Here is a 16,870-nt window from a genome sequence, read left to right on the forward strand (position 1 = left end):
CGGCTTCGCCTCCCGCTGCTGCTGCCGCCGCCGCCGCCGCCGTAGTCGCCGCCGCCGCCGCTTCCTGCGGCCTGGGCCTCCCGCCGCCAGCATGCCGCATGCCTTCAAGCCCGGGGACTTGGTGTTCGCCAAGATGAAGGGCTACCCGCACTGGCCGGCCCGGGTGAGGCCGCGCGGGAGATGGGCCAGGCGGGGGGGTGGGGCAGGAGGGGCCCCGAGCCTGAAGGGCCGTGCACCGGGGGCCTGGAGGTCCCCGAGCTTTAGGGACCCGTGCATCGGGGGTCTGCGGCCCCGGGCCTGAGGGACCCGCGTAACGGGGCTCCGGGGGCCCCGGGCCTGAGGGACCCGCGTAATGGGGGTCTGCGGGCCCCGGGCCTCGGGGACCCGAGGAACGAGGGTCTGGGGGATGCCCTCAGGCCTGAAGGACCCGAGCAACAGGGTTTTCGGGCCCCCGGGCCTGAGGGACCCGCATAACGGGGGTCTGGGGGCCCCGGTCCTGAGGGACCCGCGTAACGGGGTCCTGGGGGCCCCCGGGCCTCAGGGACCCGCGTAACGGAGGGTTTGTGGCGGGCGGGGGGGGGCCCAGTCTTGAGCAAATCGCTCCAAGGGTCGTGGGGTTTGAGGGGCCTGGGGCCTGAGGGGGCAGGGTTCAAGTTCAAGTTCAAGTATTTGAGCGAGTAGGTGGTGTGAGGGGAGCGGAGGAAAATGGGGTTTAAAGAGCGGAATCAGACTGATGGGAAGGGGGCGCCTCAGACTGAAGGGTCTCCGTGTGGGGCCGCAGGCCGTTTGTGCGGGTGGGCTAGGGTTGTGGGGTACCTGAGGGAGAAGGGTTGAGGGTCACGGCTGAGGGGGGCTGAGGGAGGTCAAGGCTGGGAAGGGGGCTGGGAGCTGTGTTCACAAGGTCACTGAAGCCGAGAGGACTCTTCTGAGAATGCGGGGTATCGCGGCCCAGAGGTTGGAATGGGACTTACTTGAACCCTGGGGACCGGCGCTCTGTACGGATCCCCTCGCCACCCTCTGGTTGGGGTGTGGGGTGGAGGGAGATCTGGGGGTGGTCCCCCCCCCCCCCATGCACGAATCAGACTCCTTTTCAGCTTCAAGCCCGAGAGAGAGCATCTGAGGGAAGGGGTTGAGCCAAGGGGACTTTGGGGATCCCCTTTAGGAAAGCTTGAGATCCGGGGGACGCGGATGGTCCGCCGGGTGCAGGTCTGCAGGGCATCCTGAGTCTGGGAGTCCCAGAGAGTGGAGTCCCAGGCAGTGTGTAGGGCAGGCCAGTGTGGACGAGGACCTGGGGGTTGTGCTCCCCAGGTCCTAAGGGTAAGGTCGCCCCCGAACCTAGGTTGGTGGGGAACGCGCGACCGGACTGGCGGAGTTTGGGGGGTGGGAGCAGCGGCGGCAGCGGGGGGCTGGAACGGGAGGAGCCCAGGAGCTAGCTGCCCGGTGGCTGGAGATCTCAGCCGCGCTCCCTCTGGGTAGAGGTGAGGCGCAGCGGGCGTCTCGCGGCGCTGGGGGTCTGGGTGGGGAGAGGCTGCCACAGGAGGTCGGGCAGGGGCCAGGGGCTGGTGCTGCTGCTGGCACGTCTGAGCCTCGGGCTCAGAGGCGGGTCCTGGGTGAGCTGGAAGGCGTGGCAGGCTGGTCCTGGGGTGATGAAGTTTGAGGAGGCGCCTGTGCCGGGGATGCTGGCCATGGGGGCCTGAGGCCCAGCCACCAAGGACTTTGAAAAGTAGCCCAGAGAACCGGGCAAGGAACCTGGGGTGTGGGGGGGGGGGGCAGGGAAGGTTCCAGCAGCCCCCAGGCGTAGAAGAGGATGGGAAGGAATTGAGGGGGACCAGAAAACTCACTTTAACCTGATTTGCTTGGGCTGGTTTTCCTGGGGGACACGGGAGCCATGAAACTTTACGGGCACTTCCCTTCTTTCCAGAGTACCAGCTTCTCCCTCTCCTCCACCTCCCCCCGCCAACCCCCCCCCCCCCCCACTCCTGCCGGCTCTCCAAGCCCGGAACATTTCCAAGCACCTGATTGGAAGTGAAGGGGCTGCTAGCCTCCTGTGGGGAGGTGACTGACAGCTGCCGGGGCCCATGGGCCTGTAGGGAGAGGGTGGGACTTCCTGGATGCTCAGGGCCTGTCTCCTGCAGCCCACCCCCCACCCTCTGCATCCTTGGAGCTGCCAGCTGCAGCCTCTGGGAGAGAGACCCCCGATCGCCTCTGTGCGGGAGGGGGTCCCGAGGGAGGGTCCTGGGAGTTCGCAGAAGCTGAGCTTGGCCCCACCTCCCGGCTACTCAGGGCCCCGTATTTGGCTCTGCTCAGGTGAAGCACCTGCCTTGGAGGCAGAACACTCTGGGGGGAGGGGACAGGTGTGTATGGAGGAGGGGGGGTCACGCAGAGGAATGCAGATGCCTAACCGGAAGGAGCCCCGTCTCCCTCGGCTGAAGGCTCCCTTTCTCCCAGCATATGCTTTCCCCAAGTAACTTGGCTGATGTCTTGGCCATTTCCTGGCTCAGTGGGTGACGCTGCCCCCCACAGCCACCCCCTGACCAGCGTCTCCCTGCAGATCGATGACATCGCCGACGGTGCCGTGAAGCCCCCACCCAACAAGTACCCCATCTTCTTCTTTGGTACACACGAAACGTAAGTGTCCCCAGGTGGGGCTTGACCGTCCCCCCTGGTGCCTCCCGGGTGGCCTGACTCACCCGGGACTGGCCCCGTGCCTCCTCCCTTCTCCAGAGCCTTCCTGGGCCCCAAGGACCTGTTCCCTTACGACAAATGTAAAGATAAGTACGGGAAACCCAACAAGAGGAAAGGCTTCAATGAAGGACTGTGGGAGATCCAGAACAATCCCCACGCCAGCTACAGCGCCCCTCTGGTGAGTACCTGGGGGTGGAGAGTGGCTGGCGTGGTGACTGCGGAGCCCACGTCATGCGGGGCTCTTACACACGCCGGGCACCGGAGGTGGTCTGAGCTTGCTCCGTAGGCGAGGAGGACGGGCTCATTCCCCCTTGACACTGTTCACCTCCGGCCGATCATTCTCTGTCTCCGTCAGGGCCTTCCTGGGCCTTGTGGGAGTTGCGTCGCGTCCCCGGCCCCACCCACTCCGTACTAGCATCACCTCCCCTCCCCAGTCGCGACCACCGAACGCCTCTCCAGACGTTGGCGGGTGCCCCCCGGGTGGGGTGGAGGGGTGCGGGATCACCCCAGGTGAAACCCACTGCTCTGGAATTAGCTTGGGTTTGTAATAGTGTTATTACAGCTCTGAAAAAGCCTTTTGTTGTGGGGGGGGGGGACGTTGAAGTGAAATTCATGGAAAGCCTTGGAAGGCTGCAGAAGGAGGCAGAGAGCTACCTCGCTCTGGGCGTTTGGGGGTGAGGTGCAGATGAGGGGAGGCTGGGCTGCGGTTCTCTGCTCTGCTTTTAGCCACCGAGTTTGGGGTTTTCTGCAGGAGGCAGAGCAGTCTGGCCTCAGGAGGGGTGGGCTTGAGGTTGGCCGGGAGGCGGAGCTAACTGCCTGCCGGGGACAGAGCGGCCAGCTCGGGAAGGAAAGGCCCTGCGGCCTGGTCCGTGGGGAGGGACGCAGGAGTCACAGAGGGTCTGGTTCGAGTGAGCGACGGACCCAGGATGTCTGCAGCGTCTAGTCCTGCGTGAGAACTTGGGGTCTCCGGCCTGTGCTGTCCTGCGGCTCAGGCTCCCCCTGAGCCGGGAGCTCACGGTCCAGAATTTAGTAGACGTTGGTGGTGGTTTCCTTTTGTCTCCTGGGATGGGTCTAGGAGAAGGAGGTCCCCCGCTTTGCTGCCCGTTGTCTCTCCCGGTTTCCCACGGCCCCCCCTCCCTGCTTCCCATCATGGGGCAGTGGGTCAGAAGGTCTTGAAGGCATTTGGGTTCTGCACGATCCTTTTCTGGCCCCGGCTCGAGTTTTGTTTGGTTACGCGGTAAGCTTCTCGCCTGCTGGTGAATCATCACACCGTTTAATATTTATTGCACACCAGCAGCTTGGTAAGTGCTGTGTGGATGCCTGCCCTCGAGGAAAGAAACTCAACCGTGGTGCAACCTTGACGTTGAACTGGCCCCACACAGACTCCCCGGGGTGAGAAGTGGCTGTAAGAGCGAGAGCTCGTCTTGCTGTTTGGTTTCCCACCGAGCCCGTGGCTCCAAACTGAACGTCTGTTTACGATGCGGATTCCTGGGGCCCGCCTGCGGAGGTTTTGGGGTTGGCGTGCAGGGCTCAGGCCCGGGACCCCTGAGGTGTTTCTTCCCAAGCACCAGCCTGGATGTCTCCGGCAGAGCCAGGCCATAGGCGGGCTTTCGGAAGCAGCGTTGTGCGGGTACCTGAGCGTTCTCTCTGTTTGCTCTTGACGTTTCTCGTGTATGTCTACATCTTGAGTGGAAAGGCAGGCTCGGGGTACCAAATGGAAAAGGGGGTGTACGAGAGAGCGTGTCTATGGGGAGTGGGAAGTCAGCCCTCCCTCCCGGTCACGGTGCCGCGACGTCCGGTCAAGACAGCCACAGCTCCTCATTCCTGATACATCCTCCCAAGTTCCGTGTTCACGTCAAGCCGCGAACACAGCTTTTCCGTTCTAAAGTCTAGAATTCTTTTTTTTTTTTTTTTTTTAATGTTTATTTTAGAGGGAGAGAGTGCCAGGGTGCACATGTGGGGAGGGAGGGGCAGAGAGAGAGGGAGACAGAGGATCCAAAGCGGGCCCTGCACTAACAGCACAGAGCCCGATGTGGGACTCGAACTCCCAAACCGTGAGATGGTGACCTGGGCCCAAGTCGCACGCTTAACCGATTGAGGCACCCACGCACGCGCCCCTAAAGCCTGGAATTCTTAACTTTGCTTCTTGTTCTCCAAAATACGTCCTTTTTTAATGTTCGTTTATTTATCTTTAATAATCACTGCACCTGTCGTGGGGCTCTAACTCACAACCCCAAGGTCAAGAGTTACACGTTCTTCTGAGCCAGCCAGGCTTCCCCCAAAATTTATCTTGACTGTTGGTCTCTGTGCAGAGAACAGCCTCGTTCTTTTCGACAGCCTTAACTCAGCTGTCCCTCGCACTAAGAGGTGACCACTAGCCCTGTTCCCTCACCCGCTTGCCAAGCCGGGAGGTGGAAATGGCATCTGAGTGCGGTTCCAACTTCATGGTCTTAATCCAGTGCTGAGGGTGGCCTGGGCAGGCGGCATCTTTTCCGTTTTATTGATGAGCAAACTGAGGCCCAGAGCGACCCAGCTAGAATCTGAGACATCTTAGACCTAAACCAGGGTTTTTCAACATTCGTGCCTGGATCATTCTCATGGGGTGGGGGTGGGGTGGGGGCCCTGGGCACTGTGGGGTTTTGAGCAGCATCCCTGAGCACCACCCCCCACTCGATGCCAGAAGCACCCCCAGTCTCAGCAGCCCTAGATGTCCCCAGACATTGCCAAATGTCTTCCAGGAGACAGACATCATTCCTGGTTGAGAACCATTGACGGAGGATTTTCTAGAAATGCATCCTTGTCCCTCAATAGGGGAAGAGGGAAAGAGACCTGTCTAGGGTTCTCAGCCTAGTTAGAGTGAGCTGGGGCCAAAGCCCGGGCCTCCTGTGTCTCAGGCTGAGTTTCATCGGGCACGGGGTGGGGGGCGGGGGGGCCCTGGAGGAGGGCCCAGAGAATCACCTCTACGCAGCGGGTCTGAGGCGAAGCGTCCTGCTGTGGGAGCACAAGGACCTGGGCTCAAGTTCTGGGTCTACCACCAGCTTACCGTGTGCCTTGGGAATCCACATCACCTCCCTGAACCTCTGTGTCCTCATCTAAGGCAGAGGGTCATGGTAGTGTCACAGTGTCACAGGGCTGTGGGGGGAACCCCGTGAGCAGACGCACATCGGCCACCTAGCGCAGTGACACGGTGCTGAGCAGGTGATGGCGGGGTCGGGAGCGAGGCCGGGCCGGATGTGACCTTCCCTTTCCATCCCCCCATCGCCCTCCTGATGCGTGAAGGCCGTGAGAGAAACTGAGGTTCGCCTCGCTCACCAGACCTTTGGGCTCGCGATGGCTGCAGGTTGGCTGGCTCTTGGCCGTGTTTCCTGGCTCCTCCCTGTGCCTCGTGCTTCTCCGTGGGGGTCACGTTTCCCCAAGGCTTTGCTGGCAGGCAGTGAGACCCCATGGGCTGACCCCCGCCCCGAGATCCAGCGTTCCCGGCCTTATCTACAGGCACAGCGTAGGGCCGGCCACTTACCTTCTGGAGCGTCCACTTGCCCAGTTGTGGGACAGGCCCACCCAGCCCGGCCACCTGGCTGGACGTGAGAGGCACAGGTCGGATCCCGGTTGGGCAGGAGCAAGGAGGGGTTTCCGTGAGCAGTCGCTGCGTCCGGTGGCCCCGGCTTAGAGGCCAAGCCAGGCCCGGCTGGCATCTCGCCCCTGTCACACACTCGCCGTGGTCTTGAGCTGTCGTGTCACCCTTCGCTCGTCTGCAAAATGAGGGTGACGGCTCGCACCCAGGACGCGCGCGCGCGCACACACACACACACACACACACAGCGAGCTCGGGTAACGTCTGCCCCCTCGTTTTAGGTTTGGGGCCTGCCCTACCTAGCGTCACGTCTTTTTCTCTCGTCAAGCATATCCAGAGTGGGCCCTGTTACGGTGCCTCAGGGGAGACAGAAGGTGCTGCGCGCTGAGCGCGAGGTCCCGTCGACACCGGGCCCTTACTCTCCTCGCCTGTTAACCCGGCTGTGTGAAGGCCAGGGTGGGCTCAGCACCCCTCAGTCAGGGAAGGCCTGGGGGGCTTCCTGCAAGAGATCAGGGAACGGGGGATCGGTTGGGCCGGGGGTCCTCCCGTCTCCTCTCCGGCAGCCACGTCTCCCCTCTCCTGTGCCTTTCTGTGCTGATGTCCTACCAAGCGCTTGTCTGGTCCTGTGTCCGGCGCTGACCCCGGTTCCCTTCCCTCCCGGCCCCCCGGCCGCCCGTGCTCCTGCCTCCTTGCTCCCTGGTCCTGGTCTGGCCTCCCGTGTCCAGTCGGCGCGGCCCCCGAGGCTCCTCGCTCGGACTCGGACCCCTTTCCATCCTCCCTGCTTGTATCTCGGCCGGCGGGCGGCCCCGGCCCGATCCATCGATCCCCGGCTGTGGTTCCACCGAGGGAGTGTGTCTTTCTCTTGTTGTAAGTTTTTTTTAATGAATTTGGGAAATCCGCTGTTTTAACTATTTTGAACGTGTCCTACAGTGGGTTTTATACATTTGTAGTGTCGTGCAATCGCCACTGCTCTCTAATCGAGAACGCTCCATCACCCCACAAGGAACCCCCCCCTTCCTGTTTGCTGTCACCCCCAATTCTCCCCTTCCTGTAGCCCCCGAGAACTCCTTTTTTTTTTTTAAAGAAAGAGAGAGAGCTCGATTAGGGGAGGAGGGGAGAGAATCCCAAGCAGGCTCCATGCCCCGTGTGCACAGTCCAACGTGGGACTCGATCCCACAAACCTGGGATCACGACCTGAGCTGGAGCCAAGAGTCGGATGCTCAACCAACTGAGCGTCTCCTGAGAACATCATCCCGCCCCTGAGAACTCCTAATCAACTTTCTGTTCCTATGAATTTGCATACTCCAGATTTCATAGAAATGGAATGCTGCTGGCGTCTTTCACGGCGCGTGTTTCGGGGGTTCGTCCACCCTGCAGCGCATATCAGCTTCAGTCCTTTTCGTGGCTGAATAGTATTCTGTCCTATAGCGGCTCTGCACTTTGTCTATTTATTAGTAGGTGGAAATTTGGTTTTTTTGCGGACCGTAGCTCTAAAAAGTCACAGTCTCGGTCTTAAAAGAAATGAATTACTCGGTAAAGAAGTACCATGAAATAACGTGGTCAGATACTACCCTCGGACTCGCCTGGGTGCTCCAGGAACGGAGCGGCACCCCCTCTCAGGCCGTGTTGTCTCTCTGTGTTTCCTTGTCTTTCTCCCCATTAGTCCCCATCGGGGACTGTGAGCTCCCCGAGGGCAGGGACCCTGTCTCACACCGTCTCGCCCCCGCCCCAGCACGAGGCCTCAGGCAGTGGGTGTTCTGTGGCACTCACTGGATGAGTTTGGCCAGGACTCATCTGTGTTCCTCCTACAAACGAGATATCCAGAACGGGGTCAGAAACAGGCCCGAGAGAGCCCTGTGGCCTGACTGTCCTTGTGCGACTGCTGGGTCCCCTACATCCCCCATAACCCTGCATCAGCCCTGGCCCAGCCCTCCAGCCTCTCTTCCGCCACATTCTTCTCTCCCGTTGCCCCGGCCACACCGACCTCGCCCGCCCGGTTCTCAGGGGCACCGTCCCTCCCCTCGTGCTGTTCCTGTCCCTTTGCATGCTTGAGATGACTCATCAGCTGAAACGTCCCGCCCTCCGAGGATTCCTCCCCAAAACGCACTTCAGAACATTCCTGCCACCGTACACCCACCATCTCCCTGATTCCTCGGCACCCACGTACCAGTATTTTCCTCTCTCCCCGTCCCCGCAGCGAGACGGTGTTCTGCCGAAATGGCTGCTCTCGGCCTCTCCCGCTAGATGGTAAGCTCCCCGGGGGCAGGGGCCGCGCTGCCTTCACATCTGCGTGTGCTCGCTGCCTGCCCGCCCAGCCCCGTGCCTGGCACCCGCCGCTGCGCGAACGCCCCCCGAGCGTGTAAAGGAGGCCGGCACGTGCCGAGCACGGCAGAAGTGTTTCTGTGGCTGTTCTCGCCTGAGCGGGCACTTTGGGTAAAGGAGAAATAGCAGAGGCTGGAAGTTTCGGCCTGGAGGTCCTGTCTCCGTCACGATGGGCGTACCGACAGTAAACTGGCAAACTTTGGGGGACCTCTTGCCAGCCTGGGCACTGCCCTAAGAATGCCATGTGCCACTCCGGCCTCATCCTTGCCACAGCCCCGTGAGGCCAAAGTCGTGCCACCCGTCTCCCTCAGATGTGGAAACTGAGGTCCCGAGAGGCTAAGTCACAGACTGGCCTGAGGTTTGATCTTGAACCCTGGCACCCACCGCATGTGCCCATCTTGCCTTTGAGCCTCGATTCTTTAGTCTTTCTGGGCCGCCCCGTTTGGAAAGCCAGGGGGCCAGACCCTGACATTTGAGACCCCGCCATGGGATCTGTCCTCGGGGTCACCATCCCGGCTGGGGAATCCGCCCAAGCCTGCTGGTGACTGGTCTGTGCCCCCCGCCCCCACCGTCTCGCCCCCCCAGCCGGTGAGTTCCTCTGACAGCGAGGCCCCCGAAGCCGACCCGGCGGGCGGGAGCGAGGACGACGAGGTCCGGGGGGTCATGGCCGTCACAGCCGTGACCGCCACAGCGGCCAGCGACAGGATGGAGAGCGACTCCGACTCGGACAAAAGCAGCGACAACAGTGGCCTGAAACGGAAGGCCGCAGCCCTGAAGGTAGGGGTGGGGCGGGAGCCCTTGGCCTGGGGGGTAGGTGGCAGCCCAGCCTCTCTCTGCCCCCCGCCCCCAGCAGCCTGGGCTCCCCCCCTGCCTTTCTTGTTTTCAATGCACGGTTCCGTCATGATTTGTTTCATTTATTTTTATTTGTTATCATTTTTTTTACGTATGTCATTTCATTACTCTTTATAACGTTCCTCAGTAGATATCACCGTTTCCGCTTCATAGATTGTCATCTCGAGGAGGGGGTGTGCTTAGCCCGGGTCTGTAGTGTGAGCTGAAATGCCTTCCTGTATTATTAACCCGACCTTTTACTCAACACCAGCCAGACTGAACAGATCCCAGCAGAAGTAGAATGCACGTGCTCGCTCTTGGCTTTTCCCTCCCAGGAGCCTCCTAGCTGAAATTATGCCCGTAACCTGAATATGCAGATAATTTTTCAAAAAGCAGTTAAACACGCTTTTTGAAAATTGAGATACCACTCACATAGCGCGAAATTCACCCTTTCAAAATACACAGTTCACTGGTTCTTAGTACATTCACAGAGCTGTGCAGCCGCCACCACCGGCGAGTTCCAGAACATTCCGTCACTCCCAAAGAAACCCTGTCCGCCTTAGCAGTCATCCGCCAGCCCCCGCGAGCCCCCTTCCCGTCCGTGGATGAGCCCGTTCTGGACGTTTCACACACGCAGACCCACACCCCGCGTGGCCTCTCGTGTCCGGTTCCCTCCCTGAGCGTCGCGTGTTCGGGGTTGGTCCGCGGGGGCGGCGGCGGTGGGTGCCTCGCTCCTGCTCGCGGCCGAGGGACGTGCGCGTGCGCGGGGGACACGTATTTACCAGTTGATAGACATCTGGGTTGTGTCCACTGTGGTCCGCTGTGAACACGCTGCTGTGCGCGTGCGTGTGCAGGTTTCCGTGAGGACGTGAGTTGTCGGTTCCGGAGACAGTCTCTTGCCCTTTCTCTTCTCTGCCTTTTGACTGCCTCTGAGCATCTGGGTGCGGGATGAAAGGGCCGGGACCTAGCGCCACTGGCTTTGACAGGCTTTCCTACCATTACCGATAAAAATAACGTTTGCTTTTGGCTCCAATCCTCATGATAAGCCGTGCTTGTCGTCAGGTATGAGACGCGAAAGGTGTGGAGAAGCTGGTAGAAAATACCCGTGTTAGGTGCGCGGGCTGCTGTGCCGGGGACTGGAAACGCCCTGGCGGGTTTGTCTGCGATCCCGAGTGTGCCTCACACGGGGTGCAGGTGTGAGTGCGGGTGGGGGTGCGGGTGAGGGTGGGGGTGCAGGGGCGCGGGTGGGGGTGCGAAGCACAGAATCGGCAGCCGTCCACACGGTGTCTGTTTGCTGAGCATTCCTTGGTCATTAAGTACTGTTTTCCGACGTGGTCCTCAGTGGTCGAGAAGCAGTCTGTGATTTCTCACCGGTACGTTAGTAAGACCGTCGGGCGTTCAGGGGGGCACCTAGGTGGCTCGGTCGGTTAAGTGTCTGGCTCTCGATTTTGGCTCAGGCCACGATTTCTCTGCGCTCATAGCGTGGGGGCTGCTGAGGATTCTCTTGTCTCCCTCTCTGTCTGTTGCTCCCCTGCTCGCTTGCCCTCTCTCGCTCTTTCAAAAGCGAATACATAAAAGAAAAAGGAAAAAAAAATTCGTTGGGCGTTTAGCTCCAAGTTTTTATGGTGCGCTTGGCATTGTTTTGTCAAATTCCCCATTATTTCTGTTTACGGCTGTCGGAGACATTAAATAGAAATGCGTAGAAAACAACCCTGCCCCGCGCCACCCCTGAGAGATAAACCCCTATTTGTTTTTTTTATTAAGAATTTTTAAAAGTTTATTTATTTTGAGAGAGAGAGAGAGAGTGCGTGGGAGGGGGCAGAGAGAAAGGAGGACAGAGGCTCGGAAGCAGGCTCTGTGCTGACAACACAGAGCCCGACGTGGGGCTCGAACTCATGAACCTTGAGACCATGACCTGAGCCAAGTCAGATGCTCAACTGATTGAGCCACCCAGGCGCCCCCAAACCCCTGTTTGTAAGTCACTACTTAGATTTTTTGGGTCACTTTTGCATTAAACAGATAGAAGTTCTTATTACCACCCCGTTTAACCGCACCGGGGAACATTTAAAAGCGGTTTTCCCCGGGAGCCCCATCCCCTAGCCCATCCGCAGCTGTCCTTTCTCTGATCTGTGAGGGGCTGTGGTTTTCCCGCGGGGCCGGCTTTCTACATTCTCTCTTCAGCCCACAACTTGTTGGCTGGTCTTCTCATCTGTCCTCTGAGCGGTTCCACGGACGGCCTCCTTCGTGAGGCAGATCCCGACGCCAGCTCTTGGGGACGGGGTCCCGGCCCTGCCCGCCCAGCCGGGGTCTCTGTGCCCTCTGGGGCTCCAAGATCTCGCAGCTCGGGGCCCCTCGCCATTGCTTCCCCTTGCACCCTGGCGTCAGGAGGGAGGGTCCGGGGTCACCCTAGTCTTTGTGATGCCCTTTGGTCTGGGGAAGGAGGCCACAGCCGGCTTGAAACGCTTCCCCTAGAACTGCCTGGCGACTCTGGCAGAACGTGAACTGCCCTCTAACTGGATCCCCTGAGCGCCTGCGTTGAGAAGGGAGAGCTTACAGCGCCCCTAGGCTACAGGCCGTCTGCGTCCAGAGAGGGAGTACGAAGTGCCCCGGGCTTCAGCTCGGCCGCCCACGAAGGGGGGCCAGACTCCACACACGACCACGCAGCCCTGCAGGTCCGGCCCCGACGGTCCCCGTCCCTCCCCTCACCACTCACTAGCCACGCCGCCTTCCCCTGTGGGGCTTTGTGCTTGCCGTCTCTCCCGCCCCTCTGTCTCCCCTCCGTCCTCCCTCCGTTTCTCTATCCTTCCTCTGTCCCGTCCTGGCCCCCCATACGCGAGTAACCCTTCTCTCAGATTTGCACAGAATGTTTCCGTTTGCCTCTCCTGGCTGGAACATGTTGTGTGACAGTAGGGGGCCTTATCTCTCCCCAGTGGCTCACTGAGTGTCCATGTGTGCCGGCTGGCCTCACAGAGTCCCGTGCACTAGACGGCTTGCACACCAGTCGGTATTCCTGGAGGCAGCAAGTCTGAGATCAAGGTGTTGGCAGGCCTGGTTCCTTCTGAGGCCTCTCCCTGGCGTGCACATGCCGTGCCCCCATCCCGTGTCCTCACGTGGTCGTCCCTCTGGGGCCATGTCCTGATCTCTTCTTATAAGGACACAGGCCCCACTGGATTAGGGCCACTCCAGTGACATCATTTTAACTTAATTATATCCTTGAAGACCCGGTCTTCACACACACAGTCCCGCTCTAAGGTCCTGAGGGTCAGGGCTTCAACAGGTGAATTTTAGGGGGACACAGTCCAGCCCATCGTGCCCTGGACAGGGCACGGAGCGGGGGAGATGCTCCGGTGACAGTGGTTAGGAGAACCACCACATCTCCGATGTGACAAAACAGAGGCAAAGTGCCACTGAACTCAGCACTGGCTGGCTGGGGAGGCCTGGGTTTTCCCTGGCTGAGATCTACTTCTAAAGCTTAAAGAATCTTAAAGATTCTTACGTTGGCTTCTTTGGGTGGATGTCAGAGAATGCGTGGACCCCTGAAACTGAATTCAGGTTATTTGCGTGTATGTGTATGTGTGCATGTGTTTGTCTTTAATTTATTTTTTTCTTTTGAATGTTTATCTATTTATTTTTGAGAGAGAGGGAGAGCACAAGCAGAGGAGGGACAGAGAGAGAGAAAGAGAGAGAGACACACAGAATCTGAAGCAGCTCCAGGCTCTGAGCTGTTAGCATAGAGCCCAGTGTGGGGCTCGAACTCGTGAACTGTGAGATCATGACAGCCGAAATCAGACACTTAACTGATGGAGCCACCCAGGTGCCCCGATTTTTAAAATTTTTTTATTGAGGTAAGGTTCACATTAAAAAATCAGCCATTCTAAAATGCACAGCTCTGGGGCACCCGGGTGGCTCAGTCGGTGAAGCGTCCGACTCTTGGTTTTGGCTCAGGTCATGATCTCGCAGTTTTGTGGGTTTGAGGCCCATGTCGGGCTCTGCACTGGTGGCACGGAGCCTGCTTGGGATTCTCTCTCCCACTCTCTCTGCCCCTCCCCTACTCGTGCTGTTTCTGTCTCTCAAAATAAATAAGTAAACTTAAAAAAAAATAAAATGTACAGCTCAGGGACATTAAGCACACTCACACTGTTTTGCAAATCCCCCCACGTTTTCCAGAACTTTCCATCTCCCCAAACTGAGACTCTATCCCCGTGAAGCACTGACTCCCCACCCCCGGCTCCCACCATCCACTCTCTGACTCTATGGACAGGACTCCTCTAGGGACCCCCTGTGAGTGGGGTCACGCAGGACGTGTCCTTCTGTGTCTGGCCTCTGTCACTGTGCACAGTGTACTTAAGGTTCAAGATCCCTGTTTTGTTTTATTTTTTTTTTGAGAGAGAGAGTGAGCAAGCATGTGCATGTGAGTGGGGGAGGGGCAGAGAGGGAGAGAAAATCTCCAGCGGGCTCCGCGCTGTCAGCACAAAGCCCGATGTGAGGCTCAGACCCATGAACCATGAGATCGTGACCTGTGCCGAATTCAAGAGTCTCATGCTAGGGGCGCCTGGGTGGCTCATTCGCCTGAGCGTCCGACTTCGGCTCAGGTCATGATCTCGCGGTTGGTGGGTTCGAGCCCTGCACCGGGCTCTGTGCTGACAGCTCAGAGCCTGGAGCCTGCTTCATATTCTGGGTCTCCCTCTCTCTCTCTCTCTCTTTCTCTCTGCCCCTCTCCCGCTCATGCTGTCTCTCTTTGTCTCTCAAAAATAAATAAACATTAAAAAAAAAAAAGAGTCTCATGCTTGACTGAGCCCCCCAGGCACCCAGGATCCCTGGTTTTTAGTCAGATCCTGCAAGGGGTCCCTGCCACCTCCCAAGGATTCCAGAACCTCAGCTCTTCTCCGGGGTGTGAGCGGCCAGGCGGGAGACGGCTGTGCCGAGCACACAGGCGAAATTTCTGATCGCTCCTGTGCTCGGGCTGCGCTCTTTCTAGATGTCGGTCTCAAAACGAGCTCGAAAGGCCTCCAGCGACCTGGATCAAGCCAGCGTGTCCCCATCCGAGGAGGAGAACTCAGAAAGCTCTTCTGAGTCAGAGAAGACCAGTGACCAGGTGAGCAGATGGCTGGCTCCGGGGGCGGGCAGGCGGGCGCACGCACGGGGGCCGAGCCGGGGCCAGTCCGTGGGGCCCACGCTCAGCGCCTTCTCTCTCTCCGCCCAGGACTTCACCCCCGAGAAGAAAGCTGTGGTGCGGGCGCCTCGGCGGGGCCCCCCTGCGGGACGGAAGAAAAAGGTAGAGGGGTTTTTTTCGTGTCTTGTTCCCACCTGCCTGCCTGCCTGCCTGCGGGAACCCCCGAGAGGCTCTGTGTGGTCACCAGCCACTGCCCGTGGGTAGAGTCTGTCCTTTCTGGAGGAGGGTAGGGCCCAGGCCACCAGGGATCACCACCGTCCGCCTGTGGCTCCACCGACGGCTTCGGTGTGTGGTTTCCGAGGGTGGAGTGTGCAGGGCCCGTCTGTGGGCCCGGAGGCCGCCCAGCTGCCACCGCTCCTGAGAGGAACACAGAGGCCGGTGCGGAAACTGGGGTGCTGGAACGCTGGCCTCCGAAGGGGGAGGGGTGTCCTTAGGGGTCCCGTGTGAGGCAGGGAGAGTGGGCGTGTTGTGTGTCCGCATCCCGCGGACGGTGTGCATGTGTTCGAGTGTGTGCGTTAGGTGCTTGGGTGTGTATGAGCGAACCACCTGTGTGCATGGGAGTGGGGAGCAGGATGGGGGCGGAGACAGGAGGAGGGCCCTCCTCTCACTGGGCCTCCCGCCCCTATTCTGCACTGGGAAGGGCTGTAGGGGCGCCTGGGGGTGGGGGGTCTCAGACGGTCCAACGTCCAACTCTTGGTTTCGGCTCAGGTCGTGATCCAGGGTGGAGGGATCGAGCCCCGCATCAGGCTCTGCACTGTGTGGGGAGCCTGCCCGAGACGCTCTGCCTTCCCCTGCCCCTCTCCCCTGCTCACGCGCCTGCTCTATCTGAAATAAAATTAAAAAGCCAACCAAGAGCTCTAGCCCCGGAAAGCGCGGCGGCTCTCCTCTGCCTCCTCCCGCTTCCCCGAGGGGATGAGGCCCGGGACCCCCCACGCCGAGCCCAAGGAAGAGGCGGTTGTTTGCGGGGAGGGGGCTGCCCGTGGCCTGTGTCCTCACCTCTGCACCCCCCGCCTCTCTCAGAAGGCGCCCTCCGCCTCCGACTCCGACTCCAAAGCGGAATCCGACGGGGCCAAGGGCGAGCCTGTGGCCGTGGCCAGGTCCGCGCCGTCCTCTGCCTCCTCCTCTTCCTCCTCCTCCTCCGACTCGGACGTGTCCGTAAAGAAGCCTCCTCGGGGCCGGAAGCCAGGTAGGGCGCGGGCCGGGGCGCCCCCTCCCCCCCCCACCCCCACCCCCCCGCGCGGTCCTGGGGGAGAGATCCCTCGCCGACCGCACCCCCCCCCCTTCCCTGCAGCTGAGAAGCCGCCCCCGAAGCCCCGCGGCCGGAAGCCGAAGCCAGAGCGGCCCCCGAGCAGCTCGAGCAGCGACAGGTGGGCGGCAGGCCAGGGCGGCGGGCGGAAGGGCGGGCGGCGCGCCCCCGGGCCCTCTAACGGGCGCGCCTCCGCAGCGACAGCGACGAGGTGGACCGCATCAGCGAGTGGAAGCGCCGGGACGAGGAGCGAAGGCGGGAGCTGGAGGCCAGGCGGCGCCGGGAGCAGGAGGAGGAGCTGCGGCGGCTCCGCGAGCAGGAGAAGGAGGAGAAGGAGCGGCGGCGGGAGCGCGAGCGCGGGGAGGCCCCCGGCGGGGGCAGCGGGGGCAGCGGGGGCAGCAGCGGGGACGAGCCGGGCGACGAGGACGAGCCCGTGAGGAAGCGCGGCCGCAAGGGCCGGGGGCGGGGGCCGCAGTCCTCGTCCGACTCGGGGCCCGAGGCCGAGCCGCAGCGAGAGGTGCGTCCTGCTGGCGCGGATGCGGCGCTACCCGCCAACCGCTAACCGGGAGCGCGGGCCCGGCGGGTCCCTGCCCGCTGCCCGCCGGGTCGGCGCCGGTGGGGGTGGGGGTGGGGGTGGGGGTGAAAAGGTGAACGAGACACAGAGACCTGCGCCGGGGTTCGGTGAGGGGGCCAGACAGGGGACAACGTGAGGTGCGTTCCAGCACGTTGGGTGCGAAAGACAAGGCAGGTCAAGGGGCGTGAGCTGTCGGGTGGGCTTTTCAGTTTAAGGTGGGGTAAACCCTGAAGGCTTTAGCTGAGAAGATGCCGTGTGCCGTGAAGTAAGGATCTGAATGGAGTGAGAGGTGGTTTGGGAAAGTATCTGGGGAAACGGCGCGCTGGGCTGAGAGCACAGTCTGTGCAAAGGCCCTGGGGCAGGACCAGGCCTGGTGTGTTGGAGCAACAACCAGTGGGCCCATGTGGGTAGAACGGAGAGGTGGAGGGGGGAGAAAGAGGAGAGGGGTTGGGGCAGGTCGTCCCGGGC

The 16,870-nt window shown here is 60.7% G+C and overlaps 1 protein-coding gene across 3 annotated transcripts in view; it reads left to right on the forward strand.

Annotated features, from left to right (window-relative positions):
- The window catches only part of HDGFL2 (HDGF like 2), a 20,644-nt gene continuing 3,774 nt past the window's right edge, over positions 1-16,870 (forward strand). For 2 of the 3 annotated variants that reach the window (XM_043586223.1, XM_043586224.1), the window contains exons 1-9: positions 1-163; positions 2,552-2,628; positions 2,725-2,863; positions 9,164-9,355; positions 14,388-14,504; positions 14,613-14,684; positions 15,603-15,768; positions 15,874-15,949; positions 16,027-16,345. In XM_043586223.1, the coding sequence (XP_043442158.1) occupies positions 92-163; positions 2,552-2,628; positions 2,725-2,863; positions 9,164-9,355; positions 14,388-14,504; positions 14,613-14,684; positions 15,603-15,768; positions 15,874-15,949; positions 16,027-16,345 (1,230 nt within the window). In that variant the 5' untranslated portion in view covers positions 1-91. Of the gene's footprint in view, positions 164-2,283; positions 2,308-2,551; positions 2,629-2,724; positions 2,864-9,163; positions 9,356-14,387; positions 14,505-14,612; positions 14,685-15,602; positions 15,769-15,873; positions 15,950-16,026; positions 16,346-16,870 lie in introns of those variants that run through there. The other variant, XM_043586225.1, reaches the window with a different exon arrangement.

This window comes from Prionailurus bengalensis, chromosome A2 (assembly GCF_016509475.1).
Source record: "Prionailurus bengalensis isolate Pbe53 chromosome A2, Fcat_Pben_1.1_paternal_pri, whole genome shotgun sequence".
In the NCBI taxonomy this organism is placed as follows: Eukaryota; Metazoa; Chordata; class Mammalia; order Carnivora; family Felidae; genus Prionailurus; species Prionailurus bengalensis.